This window comes from Pyxicephalus adspersus, chromosome 6 (assembly GCF_032062135.1).
Source record: "Pyxicephalus adspersus chromosome 6, UCB_Pads_2.0, whole genome shotgun sequence".
NCBI classification, from domain to species: Eukaryota; Metazoa; Chordata; class Amphibia; order Anura; family Pyxicephalidae; genus Pyxicephalus; species Pyxicephalus adspersus.
Genome location: NC_092863.1, coordinates 58,706,102 through 58,727,084, shown reverse-complemented (window position 1 = coordinate 58,727,084; position 20,983 = coordinate 58,706,102). Strand labels below are relative to the sequence as shown.

The following is a 20,983-nucleotide window of genomic DNA, read 5'->3' as shown; positions in this document are numbered from 1 at the left end:
AGTCTTATCACATTGTTACTTTTCTTGTTTCCTCTTTCTGCAATAATTAGAGGAGCATTTTAAATAAAATAAAAAAAAGTCACCGGGAGGTAGAGATAACTCTCTTGCAAAGTCTCTTTTGCCAAAAGAAAGTCCTGGCTCCTGTAGGTTTTTTGTTTTAGTCCTGGACTGCATAGTGCATGGGCCATGTAGTGTAAAGCTTGACGGGGCTGCATAGAGAGCCAGCCTCTAAGGACAATGTAACTCCTGTGCATAAACATGTCATCAGTGGCCATCCAATGGCTGAAGAAGATCACAGTGGACTCAGAAGTCTGCTGTGGAATTGTTGGCAAAGATGGCAGTTTCCTGGCATGCCACATTGACAAGAGCCTGGATAAAGTATTTAAAGTACTATGTAGATTACATTTCTCACCTAAAAAACACCGAACTGGCTCCCCAGACCACGTTCCATCAGATCGGCATGTACGCTGTTCTGACCCAAACAGTATAAAATTCTTGTTACAGCTGAATGTGATGGTAGAACCAAATAGATAGGTTGTTCCTTTCTTAGAACCATTTGCTGGTGGCGCAAGCCAGCCACATGAGACCACTGATTAAGGTAGACAGAAAAATTATATTAGCTATAACAGAGAATACAATGTTTAATTTAGTTCTACAGCATATGTATATAAACACCTAAAACAGAGTTTGTTCATGACATTTACAAAACATGCTTTATAGTCCACCATGACCTTCATGCTTTGAGTCACAAAGCTATAACTGAGTCATACATATCTATCTGTCCAACCTATTTGTACTAAAAAAGAGCAAAATGGTTGTATGTGTCATGTATGACTCATTTAACTGTGCATAAATATGTGGATTTCCTCACTCTTAGGTCTTTTTCAGCATGACTGCTATTAAAAGAACCATCAGAAAACCCTTTATTGACTATCAAATCTTTTAAAAGCTATTTTGCTCTGTAATAAAGATATTTAAAAGCACCATACGTTCATTTTAAGTTGCATTAAAATAGTATTAAAATCAGCTCAAATAAGGTAGAAGGCTTTTCACCTTGCAAATTAGGAAGGTGGCAAAGGTTTCTCTTTCCAAGGAAAACCCAATCACACCCCAATAAATCTTAAAAAATATGATTTTTGCTTAGATATGATTCCATAGGTGAAGTCAGCAAAGCTTCACCTTATTCACTACGCTAACCTTAATGATGATTCATTTTGCTCTTTAATTTATTAATTTAATTTTACTTATACATTTATACATATATTTAAAAAAAAACATCTTAATATTGTCAACCAAAAATAAAATTCACAACAAATATCCACTATTTATATACATTTTTATTGTTATGATAATGGAATCACCTATTCTACCATTTATATTGCAGTCATTTTTTGTAGTAATTTTGATAAAAATGTATCTGATAAGGCAAGTACACCATTGTCAGTTTTGAAGAAACATATTCAGTTTTATCAAAATCATTTATTAGACTTCTCAGATTTATCACTGAGAATTGGAAACAATGCATAATTAAGAGAGTGTGCTTTCAGACAACTCATTTTAACAATCTTCCAGTACACTTGTGTGCTTGTACATTTGCCATATTGTATGCATAATATTTATTGAGATAATACAGTAGACATCAGTAGTTTCATCAACTTGACATTTTTAGTGGTGAGTATTTGGGCATAATTAAAACCAACATAACAGGCTCTATTTATAAAACAGGGATCTGAAATTACATCAAACAATTCTTGGTGGAATCAATTACTGCCATTGAAACACATGGACCTGGAATATTCCCATGAGGGGGATGTATGAGGGAATGTCTTATTCCCTGTTTTATAAATAGAGCAGTATGTATGTTGAAAAAAAAAAAGTCTAAATATAATTTTTATGTTGTACCTGCTTTGGGAGTTAAAGCCTTGGAATAAAATAATGCATTGTAAAAATTTGTCAAAAGCCCATGTGCATTATTATTATTCAGGCATTTTCAAGCAACAGTTGTGATGTTGGATTACCGAATCTGATCAGTATTTATCTGGTTCGGCTTTTATAACATACTTTTACAGTACAGATAGGAACACTTGATCTACCTGGCTTAAGGTTCTCCACCAACATTTCGTAACTTTGATGTGATTTCTTGGTGGCATTGCCAATATCCAAACGTCTTGTGGTAAAGGCATCAAATCTGCAGAAAGTATCATTGCCACACAAATGTTCTACTTCCTGATACAGTGGGTCATTTTGGTCCTCAGTAATGTGAAATGTGGGTATAAAGTTTGGATCATGTTTCAAAGCATATTCTTCAAGAAGTTCCGGAAAGTCATACTGAAAGAGGGAAGTCTGATTTGTTACTGACCCTAGAGGAAAAAAAAATAAATGTATACCACAAAATTATGCCAATTCAATAAAGTATAAAGGTAAATTGTAGATTCTAGATTTTTAGTTATCCCTGTTGTTTACTTATCGACATAACTGAAGACTGGACATACTGTTTAAAGTGACTACTATGGAATGTTCATGGGTAGATGAAGGCCAGCTACAAAATTGGAGAGTCTACTTTTTATGGTGTTGCTTCCTCAGTGTTTTTTTTTTTACAGGCCAGACCAGTGAAATATAATTTTCTTTACTGCTCCACAGGCAAGAAATCAAGTCTCCTCAATTTTTCAGTAAGGGGGTGACCTCCAATGAATAATGTGATTCTACTAACTGTGAGTGTTGGTGGCAGAAACCACAGTGACATGGGCCTAGGTGTGCAAAGGGATGGTAAACAATAGCCTACACCTTTTTAAGGGTGTTTATACCTTTTTGGGTCCCCTGAAAATGGGGTGAGATATTAACCCATGTTGTTTCTCATAAGGACTTTTTTGGAGACATATACAATAGAAATGTATGCAACACCAAAGGCAACACCAAAGGAACCTGTCTGTCCCCTTTTATAATGCCTTCATCTACTTTTCTCTCTGGAGGCATCATCCAAAGTCACTCTCTACTTCCTGGATAAAGTATCATATATAACACAAACATGTAAATCCTGGTCCAGCAGCTCTTGGTTATGTTTAAAATGTCAGACACAGATCAGTTCCCTGCTATAGCCCTAAACCTTATGGTTGATGACATAATTTCAGCATAAAAGCATTTAAGCATTCAGCATTTAAAATAATAATTTTTTTTTTACATTGACAGTTTAAAAATAGTAAAGATATCAAAAGGTCCCCATGGTACCTAGCATTGATATATATATATATGGAAAGTTTGAAAAACTAATAATCACACCCTGTTTATTTCTAAAATATTTCATACAACTAATCCTATTTAAAATTTCAATTTAAATAAAAAAAAAAGCAGCTAAAAAACATTGTGTTTCATTTAAAAGAAAATGTTTTGCTAGCCAAAAGAATTCAAATACTTTTTATAATATTAAATTAAACTTAACGAAAGCCCTCCTTGACACCTGTATCTAGAGGCTGTAGAAAGCAATTCATCCTCAACGTTCATAATGGAAACTAAAGTGGTTCAATTCTTTTTTTCATCACTCCTGTCCTTTCATGTCCATGGACTCTCTCCATAACCATTGTCTGAAAATAGGTAGATTTTGGGCTGCCGTGTGTCTGATAACTGGTTAGGATGTATAATGGTAGGGGAGCTTTCATGCCAGAACATTCTGTTCAGACAGATTTAGGTTACCTAAACTGCCATATGTATTAAATGAATGAGAATAGAGAATTCTGTATCGAATACCGTGTTCTTGTCATTCATCCTGGTTTTTACTTACAATCTGCAACAAACTGGAAAATTTCCTCAGGGCTGGCAGTAGTAGGTAGTACAGTGCCATTTCTTAGAGTGAAGTCGTCTTCAGGATTATCATTCATGATTCCCAAAATTCCTTGGGTTTTGTTTTTGAATATCTCAGGAAGAAGAATTGACAGACTCAGAAACCCTCCTATTTCTCTCACTTCCACCCCGGCTCCTGAGGGGAACATTACTGTGACATTGGTCACCGTGGGTGAAAACACAAAAACCCCTGGGAAAAATGAACAGGAATTGAATATTTTTGTAGAATTAGTAAAGGAAAATACTTAAATTGACAATTTGAACCCTTAAAAAAAAACACAATAGATAAAAATTATATTTAAAGGACAGGAATGCAAATGCTTTTCCAAGTAAAATAGCTCTTTGTGTATTTCTTCTATATTCAAACCTTAAGGTAAGAGTTAGAGTGAGAAGTGTGGGGTTAAGGATAGGTTTTAGGGATCAAGTTTTATTCTGTGAGTTAAGTGTTGCACATACACAGTACCGCATAGGCGCCCAACTTGCTTTTTGCTCAAAACACTTGTAAACCTTGTGCAAGTCAAAGTGAAGGCTACATGGTAGAGGTAAGATTTAGGAATAGGTTAGAGGTTACACAACTAATTGGGCTATTGTTATTTTGATTCTTTTTTTTTTTCTACATAACATTAAGCAAAGTTAATATATAAGTTAGGACAAAATGAATAACAAGAAGATATATAGCATAGATTGTATAGATATGCCATGTCAAGAAATGGACAACAGAACTCCACTCTACCTATGCCCTACCATTTTTTTCCACTACATGTGCAACATTAATTTCTTTTACATTACAACAATGCTTCTATATTGGACATCAAGAGCCTGCCAATGCACTACACGTCAAAAATGGGCTTCTGGAAGATTTTGGGGAATGTCCACATCAATAGGGGCCAACCTCCCAGCTGTTTTTTAAAAGCTTAATCATTATGTCCCAGGGAGTAAAATAATTTTTGTTTTAGAAACAAAATAAAATCACAAAATAGAAAATTGTGGACATGGTCTTGAGGAGGACTAGGAGGTATAGGAGTATAAATTGTCTCTATGAATCCTTAAAACAGATCCGACTAATAACCTCTGCTCTAAGCTTTGAAGCATGATAATATGCCAAAAAATGCAGTACAATGAATGACCTTAGTGTTTAAATCTATCTTGCTTTGGTGGGTATATCAGACTCCCTATCTGCTAAACATTTTACTGTAAATGCTGAGTGTGATATATTCACATAAATGTTAAGGTAACCTACCTTTCAGATCCATCCAACTTTGCTCTTCAAAGCTAACAATCTGTCCATTAACTAGAACTTCCAGTATATTATAGAATTCATCGTGCAGGCGCACCTCAATTATATCAGATTCATCTTCTTGCATTGCTACTGAGGAAATGGCAGCGATATACACGTTTTTAGGGATTGAGCGCCGAGATCGGAAATCATCTTCGTGAATAGTAACACTGAAGTTTGGAATTGGTTCTTTAGTATAAGAGAAATAGAGAGTTTTAATGTTAGCTTGGTTCAATATTGTATGTCCATGAACATGATAAATACAGCAAGACCACCAAATTGTCAGGGGAACTAAGTCTATGACAAAGAAGAGGGCACAGGTTTGGTCTGCTTGCATTTGATTTGCTATCAAAATTATCCAACGTCTCTGTCAATATGAGTAGTATTGTTATTAACATTATTATAGTAATGATCGAAAAAACATAATCAAGTTATACAGATGATTCAAATATATTATAAAAAGCATTTCAAAGGACAATTACTTACAACAGTAGTGCAAAATTACAGCAAAACACAATTTATTACAATAGGGCCCTGCTAATACAAGCCTATAGTCCAAAGATAGTTGAAAAACAGAAAGAGGACGTATGTAAAAGAGTTAGCTGAAATTGTGTGCCTTGAGAAGGGCAATCCTTAATCGGGGACTGGTGAGGGGTTTCAGGGTTTGTGTTTAAAATGGAGAAAACAACAAAACAAATTGTTTTCTCAGAACCCTAATATGGCATGTCCTGGGTCCTGGAGAAAAGAGAGTTACATAGTTTTAAGCTTCCATTCCAGGGTCTACCTCTTACATGGTAGGCGGAGACCTAATTTAACCAGTCTTAGCACTGTCTTGTGCATGGGCTACCCCTGCCAATACAAGTTGAGCTTCTCCCCTTCTCCTTATAACTTGATGCTCACATGCAAGTAGCACCTTAAACATAGGATAGACACCTACTGTTGAACAAAAAAAAAAAGTTTGCAAAATATCTTATATTAGAAAATGTAAACCAGTGACATTGCCGACCAATTAGGTAGCACAAAAGGCAATCCACTTAGCTGCCCAAAAGCTGCAAACAACTAACTGAAGCCCACCAGTCCTATTTGGATGGACAAAACTATTGAACCAGTTTCTACAGCAGCAAGAAAGGTGTGGCATTAGCAGATAGTGGCACAGAGGCCAACATCAATACCTCAACATAACTAAACAATGACTTTAGGATGATGTTGACGTTTTCCTTGGAATTCTGAAGAAACTTGTGAGGAACTTGAGAAGCTAGTTGAGAGCCTTCTTGCACTGTTCCTGGGTGCCTGTCTCATGCATTCTTTACTGCTGAAAATACCAGTTTAACCTCTTCTCTTTACAATGATCAGTGCATAAATCTTCTTTATTTCTGCAGTTAACATACCAAAAGGTGACGTCCGGCACTGAATTCTTAAATTTGGGTCTGTGGAAATGACCATGTCATACTCCCCTTTGCCTTTGTAGGTGAATTTCAGACCATCAAAACCCATAATATGAGGCTCACCAAATGCTGCAGCTACAGAATAAGAAACAAAAATCAATTACAGGCCACACATTTAAATTAGGTCTGTAAAGCAAAATCCTAATAAAATTTTCTAACATACCAACTTTTGGTGGTTTATAAGTGCGGCAGTCATTAGAGGGTCTAAGTTCCATGTAGTACTGGCAATTATCTGACCAAAGACAACAGTAGTAGAATGTGATCACATCATAAAGCCAGTGAGAAAAACCTGGTATTTTTGGAGGCTTTCTGTATGGTGGGGAGCCCCAGTCATGTCCTCGGTCAGGGGTACTGCCCCCTATTGAATCACTCGTGAGAACCTGTGCTCCAGATGCATCGTAACAGCACTGCTGCCCTGCTGCATAATCTGGGCTATAGAAAAAGAAAAATACACCAAAAAATCATTTTTGTTTACCTAAATTTGTTAGTACACATTTTCAATTTTTATAGCTTTGCAGTACTTTTAAGAAAATTGATAACTTGAAAATAGCTAAAAGCGCAAACCTGACAGACAGAGGAAAATAGTTGTTATCATTACAAACATATATTTAGAGGTGTGACCACAGAAAAAAGCAAAAGTGTTTGTTAGAAATATAGGCGCCTATGTACAAGTCACAAGTTGTTAAACAGTCTTAGGGAATAAACTCAAAAACACATCACACAACCCTAGTGGTAAACTAACAAAATAATATACACAGAAAATACATTGCTCAACAAAATTATAGACGCACAGAATAACAGGTCAGGTACACTTTTGGGACATCAATCTGTCCAGTTAGGAAGATCGGAATCATTTTCACTTGCTTTGATGTGAAGGAAAACAACAACAGGTGTAAATGACAGGTAATAGCATGCCAATCCCTAAAGAGGGAATCCATTCCTTGTATTATTCAAACCTTATATGCTAAATCTTTTCTGACAGATTTCCCCATGGAAATTCTATTAGTAAGCTAGAATAGTACACAGATTTATAAGACATCATGAATGGCATTAGGCATAAATCGTGCACATTACCTTGCTTGTATGCTCCTCACACAGTGCACAGCGCCTTGATGGTAAGTGCATACACTGCCCTTTTCAATGTTGCATCCATAGTCTGTCTGAAAGAAGAAAATATGTTACATTTTAAATAATATGAAGTTTTCTATTAAGGAATAATAGATACCATATATTTATTGCCTATTGCAATAGGCAATAAATATATGGTATCATATGACTGTGAGGCCCACTAACAAAAATGTAATAGTGTAGCTTACAGTATTTATATGTAGTGGCTTTATTAGTTTTCATTTTTGCAGGTAAAAATGCCTCCAGCAAGAGCAGAAAATACCAGTAATTATAGTAAAAAATTCAATGCCTTTTCTACTTTCTTGTAAACTAAAAAAAAAGCACCTTGGGTCAATGTATACTTAAACTGGGTTAAAGCTAAGTTACATTTTCACTTTTACTTTTTCTAAGTAGCTTAGCCTCCCCTGTTGACAGTGAAATGGAAGCCCATTAGCCTTTTACAGAAATGGGAAAAATCAAAAAGGTTGACTCCATTAGGTACTTACATGGTATCTACCAATGTCAGTTCTTGCTTGTTGCAAAGTGCAAGGGCAGTCTGCAGTTTTTGGTAAGAAGTCAGGAAGATTGTTCTTCTCATCATGTCTCCATTGCACACACTTATCTGTTGCCCAGCCAGCAGGATTAGCCCTGAAATTCTCTGATAGATGCCAGGCTAAAGCATGGACAGGACTCCATATCGCATGAACATTCCTGTGTATACATAAAAAACAATGCTGATTTCATGATCATCTAGTATAAAACACATTAAGATACTTTAGTGTTTATTTTGTTAAATACAATTGTATGAAAACACTTTTGATCATTATGGAGTTTTTCAGATTTTAGAGTATTTTTGCAGTGTTTTAGAAAAACACCTAAATAATAGAAGATAGAGGATCTCCTTTAAACAAATCTTTAATTTAGAAGTTAATATTCTTAAAAAAATACTGTACCTTTCTCCTGGATTTTTGTCACTTGCTGTGATCCTCAACATCCCTACCTCCCACTCATCAAATGGTGATTTTGCAGGAACTGGAGTGAATGTGAAGTTGCCATTATTTGGATGGGTTGGATCAAGTGTGTACAAGTAGGTCCAATGTGCTTGCCATGATTCTGTGTATGTTTCCCCTGCAAAATTAGATACTAGATTTAGGCAGGGTTTAACCGCCGCAAGCAGCAAACAAAATAGACTTCCATTTTTTTTCAGTCTGTCTTTAAATCTGTAGAAGGAGTAGGGCCACCATCAGGAGGGACTACTGTAGTGGGCCCTGTCAAAACAAGGGCCCGACAGTTATACCACAAAGTCAATGCATCAGTGTATTCTTATAACTGTAAATGTGAAGTGTGATACCAGCTAAGGCACTGTGTCTTTTAGGGTTAAAGTGGAAATAAAGGTATACTTTTAAAAATTTTGGATCAGGCAGGGCATTATTGTAGAAAGGCACAGGTGATGTCCCCTCTGCAATAAACATTCTTACCTGCCTGATTTCCCTGTGAAACTGTCAGAAATGCCAGGATACCCTGGCCAATCTTGGCTTTCCTTGTGGTTGCTGGGACTGAATAAACTCCTGCACACCTACATATGAGTTATATCATCTCAGCCAAGCCAGTCGAGATGGCTGAAGATTGTGTCTAGGAAGAAAAGAAATAGGAATATGGCAAGATTCTTCCATGCAATATAGAAAACTGTACCTATGGGCCTGCTGTCTAGGGGTTTAATTGATTCTGCTTTATTCATGTGTGCTTCCTCCATATCTCCTGATGTTTCTTGATCACTGCTACAACAGTCATAAGTGTGGCAACCCTGATATGAGGAGGTGAAATTTAAGTGATCATCTGTATTTATGTTTTTTATTATAGGATAAAGTTTTATCATATTTTGTCATGATACAGTACCTGTCTCGTTATAGCCCCAGACTTCTATTTGGACATGTTGAGTTTTAAGTGTTTTAACATCCCAGGTCATGGAGAGTGTCCCATTATATCCAGGGGTTCCATAATATTGCCATTTTTTTGAATCAATCAACAAACTCTTTTCCAGTTCTGATACTTTGCTGTGATGAACTAGAGTGAAATAAATCAGAAAAATATTTGGTTTTGTAATTACATCTTTTTTTCTTTGTAGCACTAACAAGTTACACAGAACTTTATTAAGACCACATATTATTCCCATCAGCCCCTGCCCTTACAGGTAGTAAAAACTGATTTTCACAAGCAAATAAAACATGATTGAAATATATGATAAGAAGGTAATAACATTCTATCAAACACCCAAAATATAACCTTAATGTCCATACTTGCTAATTCCGTCCCAAACCCTACTCTACAAATGTCATGGTTTCACAATTCAGCCTCCTTGAAGTACAAAGTAAATATATAAAAAGAACCCTTAAACTATTTACTTGCTGGTTTAGTTGTGAGCCCTACTCCATAGAAATCATGGTTTTTATATCCCACACTGACAATGGCCAAGAAGCTAATTGTTATATAAATATTGGTATTGGCTCTATAACATTAGTTTATATTTGTACCAGTGGTAGACATAGCAAACAGTGGGCCTCTGTGCAGACCTTACTTGGGAACTCCCCACTGAACTGACCTGGGGCCCCTGTCACATAGCAAGCTTAAAAAAGATACACGTCTATCAAGTTCAACCACTAGGGAAATAAACATACTAAAAACCGAATATAGGAGAAGATAAAATATGTCCTTTTTGTCTTTTGTCTTCTCCTATATTCTTAATAATTGAGTTAGGCTTGGCAATCACAATTACCAGTTAAAAAAGATCCCCTTTTGGTACCCCACTATCTTCTTGTCTATACTAGAAACCTGCATATTGTAAATAGAACCATATATGCAGTTGACCTAGAGGAAAGCAACACTTAACCCCCCTTGGTGGAAGAGGATCTGGGGCCCTTGTGCTGTTTGTGCATACTTTGCACCTCTCTATGTCTGCCACTGGTTTGTGCTATATACCAGCATTTGTTGGTTATGTTGAAAGACTTACTATTATCTAATAGAGACATATATAAAAATGTGTGCATTTTTGTGCTGGAGGCTGTTTACAACAGAAGCAAAACTAGACACCTATTTCATTTCAGACAATCATTACAAGCAAGCTAAATCACATGCAATACTGACATTGTATCATGGCCCACAAGATGTCTGACAATTTCTTTTTACACTATGGAAATGAATATTACTATTATAGTCCTGAAGAACAGGGCTGCATGGATTCCCTTCCCTTCCCCTTTAGGGATTACATCTTTAACTGATTTGGCCCTACAGAAGGAGTACAACAACAATAGTTTATATTGCATTTGTGCATATTATATGAACTCAAAATGTAAAGTCCAGTTACATCTATATAATATATATATATATATATATATATATATATATATATATGTCTACCATTTCTGATAGACCATTCGTCACTATACATAGGTTCAAAATTTATAAGCATTAGCCCAATAATTCAACCATTACCAGAAACCTTTTGACCAACTCATTGTCCAACTAGATGCATTTCATAGATACAAGTTTACTTCATTAATAGGGAAATAGGGAAATAGAGAAAATAGGAGGAATTCAATACATGGTTTGGGAACTCAATTTTATTTAACAAGGGCTATATATAATAGAGATATAACTGGATTTTATATTTTGAGTTTATAAAATATTATGTAAAAAACTTTATGAAGTTTGTAAAAAGTATTGGTATTAATTGGTATTAATGTAACCCATTTTGTATTTATTTTGATGCCTGAAAATTTACATATTCATTAGCTTGATATAAACATTAAACATGAACATTTACATACACAAATTTATGAGGACTATCTAAACACCAATAAATCCTAGCATTTATTATTTTCTCTGTTTTGTATGCAATTTTTTAAAAGCATAAAATGACAAGCATGAATATTACATAGAAGAAAATAAATTCTAAAGTTTTCTTTTGTTCAGGCTAACAGGTAATTAGGTATAACCCAAAATATGCAAACTGTATTGGTGTAAACTGTAAAGTTTCTTTTCACAGGCTGCTAATGCTGTGGTGGTTTGAACACATTACCCTTCTAGGAAGTCCAGTAAAAAATGTATGGACAAGAGGTGCCTAGTTTTTTAGGGACTAAAAATGCCAGGGTTCACATACGCATTTAGTTTACCTGTGTAGAATGCCTGACTTTAGCATGGTGCCAATGTTTCCTTGCACATCTTTGGCAGAATGATTTACCTATTTGCTTGAAGATGTTAACTTTTAGTGGTACTATGTTGCTTTGAGGAAGGCTCCCGAAATGTTGGCTTTCAAATACGTTGTGACAATGCTTTCACAATAAAGCAAGAATCTTGTACTTTTGAGTGGTGGTGACTTTGTCTTCTGTTTTCACTTGTTAAGGGCTTATTGTAAATATTATCTACAGAACCTTACCAGCTAGCCATTTTCCAGATGGTGCAAAGCTCATCCCCCCATCAAAAGACAAAGAAAAGCCGACATAGCCTGTCTGAAACAGGAGTGGAGAAATGCAGTGAGCACGTGCAGACTGATCAATGTAACCCTGAGTATCTGTTTCATTGTTGAACCTGTTAACAAAAAAAAAAAAAAAAAGTTTATTGGATCAGTCCAATTGAAACTTTTCAGAGTGAAAACTGTACCACATTTTACTGTAGTTTTTGAGTTCTTTTGCAGCCATACATCTATATATTTTACATTTATTGTAACATAATTAGATATTTGTCATTGCCTGATTCTTTGCAAACGTACATTGTCCAATTCTTTGCTTCCTTTAGCATTCAAGAATAAACACACAGCTGAAAGATAACATACACAAGCGTCAGGTGGCAGCTTAACACTGGCATAGGGTAGCAAAAGACAGCCACAGTGATAATAACCCATAACTCAGGGTTTTTTTTTAGCTTCCATTAGACTGTTGTCCCTGGAATGACCCACACTCTGGTAGCTTGATGAGTGCACCCATCCACCCAGAGTAAACTCTCCCCTCTTACCTGTAATATAAAGCCCCACCTGTCTGCTACATAAACCATTATTGCACCAGGTCTCCATATAGATGAAACTTTCCCCTAGGTCAAGTTCTGGGCTGGTATGAAAAGGCCAACCCAACATTCCCTTCTATTACAGAGCCTGTGACCCTGGAACAGTTCCTCGCAGTTATGCACCATCAGTTGCTGAACTACCCCGGGCTCCTTTCCTAGTATTCTGCCTATCTGTCTAGGGGAACCAGAAGCCAAACATTGGGGAAGCATACTGCTCTTCCAGACCTCATGCCTGGAACCCTGTGCAGTATCTATATATAGATTAAAGAAATATTGAAATAATGTGTTACAATAAAATATAGACTAAGCTAAAATCAAAAACTTCAATGACAAAACCTATTCAGTTTAGTTATTTAGTTAGAAATAGCATGACTTGCAGAATATATGTTTTCTACTACAGTTAGTGCAGAATACTTTACTAATTTTAGGTATAACAAGTGTCAGTACTTACCGGCATGTCACATTTAAACCTGAACTGTAACTCACATTAAGAATTTGAAAGTCTTTTCCGCCCATTAGTGTCCCTGAATAGGGTGAAATTTGGAGGCACTGTTTCTCATAATCATTACAACAATTTTTAAAGTTCAAACAACTTGTATGGCAGGAGCAATTTTGGAGCTGTTTCCCACACTGTGAAATACACGACTCCATTTCACCTATAAGACAAAAAAAATATTTGAAGTATATTAGTTTTCTATACAGTGAGTCAAGGTGGGTTAGTTACCTTACCAATAGGGAACATTCTGAGAAAATTGTTAGATTTAGAATTCCAAGCTGAACAATTTCCATGATGCAGAAAGTATATACATGTGACTTTTTGCTTGGTGCAAAATAGCTGCCACATAATTGCTAAATGATTATACGTACACCATTGCCAAGCATCTTTAATTACTAAAGTAAATGTGCCTGTATAAATACCCAACAGAAGTTTTCAAGTTAATTGGCAGCATCATTCGAACAACAAACAAAGCCTCTGTTGCTGTAGAAAATGCAGGTAAATTGCCATTGATAAAATGTCCATCATTATCCCACAGATTAATGTGTTTCTAAAGCCATTTTTTCATTTATATTACAGAGAAATGTGTCCGGCTTTTATTGCTTTGTCCTTGTTGGGGAGATTCACTCCCACTATTTGTAATAATCATTTTGACGAGTGAGAGAAGATTCACACAAAAGGTGTCACTGGAACAGGTGGAAGGGAACGGGGACACTTATCTCAATAAATGGTATCTCGATGGGACTCATAGACATAAAGAGTTCCCTGCACACTAAATTCCCTCACATTAGACATAAATGCTTATTTACATTTACATATGATTGTTGTCAGAACATTTCCCAATTGGATGGGTTTTCATAAATTTGCCTTGATTTTCTATTCCTTAATAGGAGCTTTGAAATATAAAGCAGTTGTTGTTCAATCAAGTAATTTGTGGTCAGTTGTAAACATTTACTATATTTTATTGAGGTACTGATGATAAAGATTTACCATTCTCTATAATAAAATACCCTCTGTGCTCAGTCCAACTCTCTCCTTGAAGATAAACTTGCAAACATATGAGATTACATTTTCAATATTAAGGGTAGTAGGACTTGTAAAATGTGAATAGCAATGCGTTACCATTAAGGTTTACTGGTAGGTAGCAAAACCATTCATTTCTAGATTATATATTTAATCAATGATTGAACATGTCATTATTTAACTTTCTCTGAAATAGCTATTTGTACGGGTGACATTCTTCCTACCCACCAGCAATGTAAGCTATGTATGCTGTAGATATAGTAAATTTAATAGGGGTTTCCTGAAGACCTGAAAGTTGATTCAAGGGTTACCCTGTGTTAAATGGGTTAATAGAGGCTGCTCTAGATGTTTTAGAAAGGATTTTCAATCATACATTTCAATATATATAACTACAAATAGGTAAAAATGCAAATACTTTTATTTCGTTTTTTTTTTTTTGCATCTTCAACCTATTTTTAGTTATATTTTGGATTTTGTTGTAATTGATAACAATGAAAATCCCCTCCTGTTTGAACCAGTTTTCAGGTGAATTTATGAATTTGTACCTACATTCAGGAATTGGCATCTCCCAACCTTTACATTCGTATAAGTGGTAACTGTTTGTCTAAGTAAGGAAAGTGTCTAATCAAAGATATTTTGGCAAACATTTTCATTAGTAAATTCACTATAAAATATTATGTAGAGGTAGAGAACTACTTTGCTATATTAGGAGTTGTGTGAATGTTTTGTTCCATTTATTACTTCCTTGATTTAATAAACCATATCAAGGATTATGATAATAATATGAGAAGATTGATTATAGCTGTTTACAAAGTCACTCATTTCCTGATGAAAGAATTGCCATGCCAAATGACAGGTGTCTTTGAATGCACATGCAGTAATACAGTAACTGAGAACCATAAATGACCCAGAGCCAAAGTTAACATTGATTTGATTTGTGACAATTTCACAACTTTCTTTGTTCCTATTAATGGGTAGATATGAATTGTGAATGCTTTGCTTACCTTTATGTATTTCACTTAATTAAAAGGAAGAATACTTTGCAGTGTTGTGAAAGTGCATTCCAGCTGCATATTTGTAATTATGAACATTAAATGAATAGAAGAGTTGTAGAATGGGCCTGATTTATTAAAGTTCTCCAAGACTGGAGGAGATAGACTATCATGGGTGAACTTGTGGCACCATTTTCATGTATTTGTGTTCCTAAAAGCAGGTTCAGATTTGCTATGCAGAGTCAAACATAAAAGCCGTTACTTGGTTTCATCGCATGCTGTGTCTGGTCACTTTAGCACACAGCTTGTGTGTTTATTCAGCTGACTTCAGCTAAATATGTGTTTATTACACTAGGTATCCAAGGTGCCTAAGCCTGAAATGGCTAGTTTACCTTGTCTGGAAATGAGTTTATGACGTGTGTTATGCTTAATTATGTGAAGTAAAACACTGAACCTACATTTCACATTATAAATAGGATACACAATATTAGCATCCACTGCCTTGTTTCTGCATGGCTTGAGTTACTTAAGAATGAATACAGTACTGTTATCTCCAATACTTCTGCATCCCATGTAATTGATGGGATGGGCAATGTTGGACTTAAACATTACATAAGGACAAATTGATATATATGCATAATCCAAGTGTCATATAATGTTGTCATATATGATAACATATGCAAGGACATTTATATCACATTAGCATTAACAATGGTCTATTGTTCTCTTGCAGGAAGCCCCTGTGTTGTAGACATAAAGTATGATAAGTAGATCAGCAGGAAGAAAAGTCTACTAAAATGACTACTCCCTTGTAAAAATGACATCCAAATGTATACACAGAAATAGATATAAAAAATCCAGGTCGATTCATAAATCAGTACCACATCCCCTTCATTGACAATATTTTTTAACATGTTTTAAGACACATAATAAAATTGCAGTTTTTATCTACAAATGTTCAAAAACACTTTTCATATTACAAGGTATTTAAAACATATATCATTGTAATCAAGAATAATGTGTTACGCGTTTCACATATTTCCCTTCTTTAGGAGAAACACCAGATAATGGTCAGAATCCATAATTCAAAGTGTAACATCACTGCTTGGTCACCAGGTCATAGAAAATGCTTTTTATAGACTAAACACTATTTGGGGCAAGAAAGTATAAAAGACTGAAAGATGCCCAAAAAGAGTTGTTCAAAATTCTCCGTATCTGCAAAGATGTGAGCAAATTTGTTAGCAAAACATGAAAAGGAAGATGTTACTCATGGAATGTCATCGTTATATAGTTTATACACCTTGTAATTTGAGAACTGTTTTTTGACATGTATAACTAAAAACTACAATTTTATTATATGTATCTTAAATGTATATACACAGAAATAAGTTTAAAAAATATAACATTAAATATCAACATAATACTGATTTGTTTTACAGTATACAGTAAAAACAACTATGGACAATTCACACTACTCTCTTGTCTATTCAAAGTCTCTATACAGATGCTATATTTTTGTCACTCTAGACAATTATCGTATTTTCCAGCGTATAGGACGACTGGGCGTATAAGATGACCCCCAACTGATTGGTTAGAGTGGTCTGCCAATCACTGTACTGTTCCTTCTGCCTGTCAGATCTCGCTATTGTGCGAGAACTGAGAGGCAGAAGGAACAGTACAGTACTGGTAATTGGAGAAGGGATACAGGAGGAGGTAACATCCTACACTGCCCCTCGCGCGCTCCACACTCCTCTAAGGCGCAGCCCTCCAATTCAATGGGCGGGTTCTGCTGGAGAGCCAATCCAGGCTCACGTTCTCCTCTGTGTGCAGCTTGCTTCCCCTTGCTTCATACTCCCTGCACAGAGTGGGGACTCGGCCGCGCCGGACAAATGAAGCAAGGGGAAGCAAGCTGCAGGTAAGTACCCTGCGTATAAGACGACCCCCGACTTTGGCACAGATTTTTCGGGGTTAAAAAGTGATCCTATACGCCGGAAAACACGGTATTTGTAATCATCTCAGGTGAAAATTTAGTATTATTGCAACTGCCCCCAAGGTTGTTTAATGATCTGTCTAGCTGTTGAATATTGGCTATTGTATTCTATTGGGGAAGCACAGCAGGTCTTTTTCATTTCTCTTTCCATATAGTATAACAACACTCATTGTACAGTGCTCACTGGTTCTATTGTAAAGTAATTTAAAATTACTTGTAATTTAATTGTAAATTAAAAATGGTTTCTGATGACAATTATTGCATGTCTGTTAAAAACCCTTGGGCAATCAGAGCTGCAATCTGTCCACCGTCTCTTGTCTAGCTGACACTGCCTAGAACAGACCAAGGGGAACTTGCACGGGGAGCATCCATGTAATATACCCAAACTGCTTTATTAGTCCTGCTGGTATATGTAGGTACCTAAAGGCCAAAATAATTTTTTCAGCTAAAGTAATTCTAGCAGTGCATGCATTAGCACGTTGCTTTGTTTGTTTTCCTTTCTTTTTCGATTGGTACCTTAAATGCTTAGGGCAACATAGCTCCAATGAACATTAATTGTCATGCACTACAGAGCATGTTGTGCATTGTGGTATTGCGTAAAATACTGCATGTACATGTTTTTGGACATTTGGTGCCTTGCTAGCCTATTCATTGGAATGAGCTGTCAATGTCCCAACACACTAAGGCTATGTACACACTTCCAATGGTTTTCACCCGATAATCGCACGCGTCATTCATAGTCCGAACAACCTTCCTGGCAGATTCACGGACGATGAGCGACGAACGCTCCGTCGTTCTCCCCCTCCCCTCTCCATAGAGCAGAACCATGCTGTATGTACAGCATTGTTCATGAATCGTGCAGTGCTTAGTCGTTGGAAGGGATCGTGAAAGATCCTTTCCAACGACTATAAAAGCAAGCATGTATGCGGCTTAAGATCTGAATGTTCTCCTAAACATTCATTCCACATTCGTAAAAATATTACAATCTGCTGTCTGTGGTTGTTCAGTATATTTATTCAAAATTTTTGTACACTTTTTTTTTTATTTCTCTATATTTAAATGCATGCCAAGCTGTCCAGAAAAATTGGCTTTTATAGGAAAAACTTTTTGCAGAGGAGTTACCAGCAGCCTTCTTTTTTTAATCTGCATCCGTTTTTTTAGTGTGCCTCAAATTCTGTCATTGTCACTTTTGTTAGACAGCTTGGTCAGACTGTAAATGTGAAGAAAAATATAAATGTATAATAAGAAAAGAAATTTATATTTGAGATTTCATTGCCTTAAATATTAAGTAAATGCAGGTATTGTAGGAGTGCTCCTTTCATCGATAGGAGGCCAATAGATGCTCACCATTTGAACAATACAATGAGATAGATACATAACAAAATGGCTGTGAAGGAGACTTCCAGCTGAGGTATAATTTTCTAGAAATCAAAGCTGACAAATAATGTACAATACTGTTAGCAAACAATGTTCTCTTTGGATGTTCACAGAGCATCTTACTTATGTTTCAGGAAAACTTAGCAGTAAATAGCTTTCGCTTACAAAGTAATGTAAATATCCTGCTTTGGCAGAGAATGAAAACACAGGGAGTGTCTAAACAATGCTTGTATCTTAACCGGATATGTGTCTCTTCATAAATTGTGCACATAACAAAGCATATAGTTAAGTACTTTATCCTTGGATAGACCTGTTTCACAGTGCAGAATATTAAACAGACACATGTTGTGCACAATATTAAACAGACACCTAGTGTGCACAGGATACAAGCAAGGCCTCGCTGTAGAGCACAGCTCAGTTCTTAAGTCATTTATCTCTTGCTGTTTTTATGAAGACAAAAAGATTCATGCTGAACCTCTATTTCTAAATAAAAGACAAACAACAGGAAGTGTCCAAAAGAAGCAAATTCCTTACTAGAAAAAAATACTTTTTTAGACTTCTGCATAAAGTAATATTTATGTTATTCTAGGATTTAACATCTTCTAGGATGTTAAAAACAGATTGAACCAAACATTAGATTGTCTTGATCTTTGAAGATCCTAAGATTTGAAGTACCTTCTTCACGTCAGGAACCGCTGCCTCTTGGGGTAACGCTACATGTAGCAGTCTGATTTCACATGTGCAGATGCTGTTTTTTTAAGAACCAACACTGCCATGCGAATGTTCGAGTGTCTGGAAAGGTTCCCGCTGCAGTGTGCATCTGCCCTAAACATTTTTTTCAAAAAGCAAGCAGCTAGAAAGTTCAGTATTATTATTTAAATTTATTTTACTGAATGTTTAACATATTTAAAGAGTTTATTGTTCTTAGTCTGAGCACAAGTGCACAGAAGGTTACTGGTACAACTCTAAACACAAAGATTTACTAAAGGAACTTACACTGATGACTTGGGCTACGTATACACATGCAGTAATAATGTCAGCCCCGAGACCATTACCGGACGAGAACCATTGCATGTGTGTACCTAGCATTACAAAAATGAATAAGTGAAGTCAACAGAACTTTATCTCTTTTATTGAGCTAAGTGAAATATACATTTCAAGGTGATGATTTACCTTGTAAGAGATCAACCTAAATTCCTATAGCAATCAACGTTAAAGCCTCTGAATACTTAACACTTAACACTGTGACCAAGATTTGTAACTTTTAACCTGCCACAGCACCTGATGGAAGAAAGGTCCAGCACAATCAAGGAATCTCTGGGATGAAAGGTAATTTTTTTTTTAATTTTACACTTTAGCTCTGCTTTAAAAAAAAACTGGGAAACTGTTGAAAAACATAAGCCCATGTGATTTTTTTTTTAAAATTTATACTGGAATTTCACTTCATTACTATTAGTAGTGATGGCTACTATTTGTGCCCCATGTTTAAACTAGAGCCATGTCATTTTTTTTTTTCAGGTAAAAATACATACTCCGGTTTATACTGAGATTTATTTTCAATTATATACTGTAAACCTTGTGAAATTATTTTTTCATAATTATTATAAAAAGTGAAATGTTACTTTAAGCTTAAAGAAAGCAATAATGAATAAAAAATACTGGTTGTGCCTGTTATGATTCATTCATAACAAAGGGTGTTTGTCATCTGAAATGTAGCAACTATGGCCAGTTGCCACATTGTCTCATATTGTTTATAATAATAATTTCATATTGTTGAATTACAAATGAAGTACCACCATCCTATGTTTTAAAGAAAGTCATAGTTAAGTAACAAATGACAGATTCTTTCATAAAAAGGTGAATGTTAAGGTATATGTTCTTCCATTGTTAGAAAGACTTTTTTAGTCATTTAGAATTACTTTAGTAGTAAACCAGAAAAATATTATCTTAATGATGTATACTAAAGCTTTATATTATGAAAAGCGGGTAAGTAAAGATATCTGGTCTCACATGATTTAAAGCAAACTTGTTCTGTGTGTTACATTATTTTTTGACACATAACTATAGGTACCTTTTCACCCAACTCTAACTCTAACCTGTACAAAATGCATGCTTGTTCAGTGTCTGATACTCTACTTTATAAAACAAAGGGATGATTTCTTCTGTTCTTAGTGCGCAATGCAATTGCTTGCCCTTTTAAATGTACTTGGTCACCTCATATAAAAAAAAAAAGTTAATCTTGTCTTCTAGACTCTTTCAACTGTTCAGTATTTTGCCTTGTACACTATATGATGCTTTTCTTGAACTTGTGCAGTTTAAAATGAACTTGTTGGCCTTTACAAAGATGTTCTACTAGTTATTGACAAAAACAATAAATTCATTGTCTAG

The 20,983-nt window shown here is 35.5% G+C and overlaps 1 protein-coding gene across 1 annotated transcript in view; it reads right to left on the bottom strand.

The window, feature by feature from the left end:
* Positions 1-20,983, bottom strand: part of LOC140333940 (uncharacterized) — an 82,380-nt gene that overhangs the window by 47,206 nt on the left and 14,191 nt on the right. Inside the window, exons 2-13 of the mRNA XM_072415970.1 lie at positions 13,169-13,373; positions 12,095-12,246; positions 9,559-9,726; positions 8,616-8,790; positions 8,169-8,373; positions 7,630-7,715; positions 6,719-6,987; positions 6,499-6,630; positions 5,075-5,299; positions 3,776-4,024; positions 2,094-2,360; positions 413-589 (exon numbers count right to left, since the gene is read on the bottom strand). Of these exons, the coding sequence (XP_072272071.1) occupies positions 413-589; positions 2,094-2,360; positions 3,776-4,024; positions 5,075-5,299; positions 6,499-6,630; positions 6,719-6,987; positions 7,630-7,715; positions 8,169-8,373; positions 8,616-8,790; positions 9,559-9,726; positions 12,095-12,246; positions 13,169-13,373 (2,310 nt within the window). The remainder of the gene's footprint in view (positions 1-412; positions 590-2,093; positions 2,361-3,775; positions 4,025-5,074; positions 5,300-6,498; positions 6,631-6,718; positions 6,988-7,629; positions 7,716-8,168; positions 8,374-8,615; positions 8,791-9,558; positions 9,727-12,094; positions 12,247-13,168; positions 13,374-20,983) is intronic.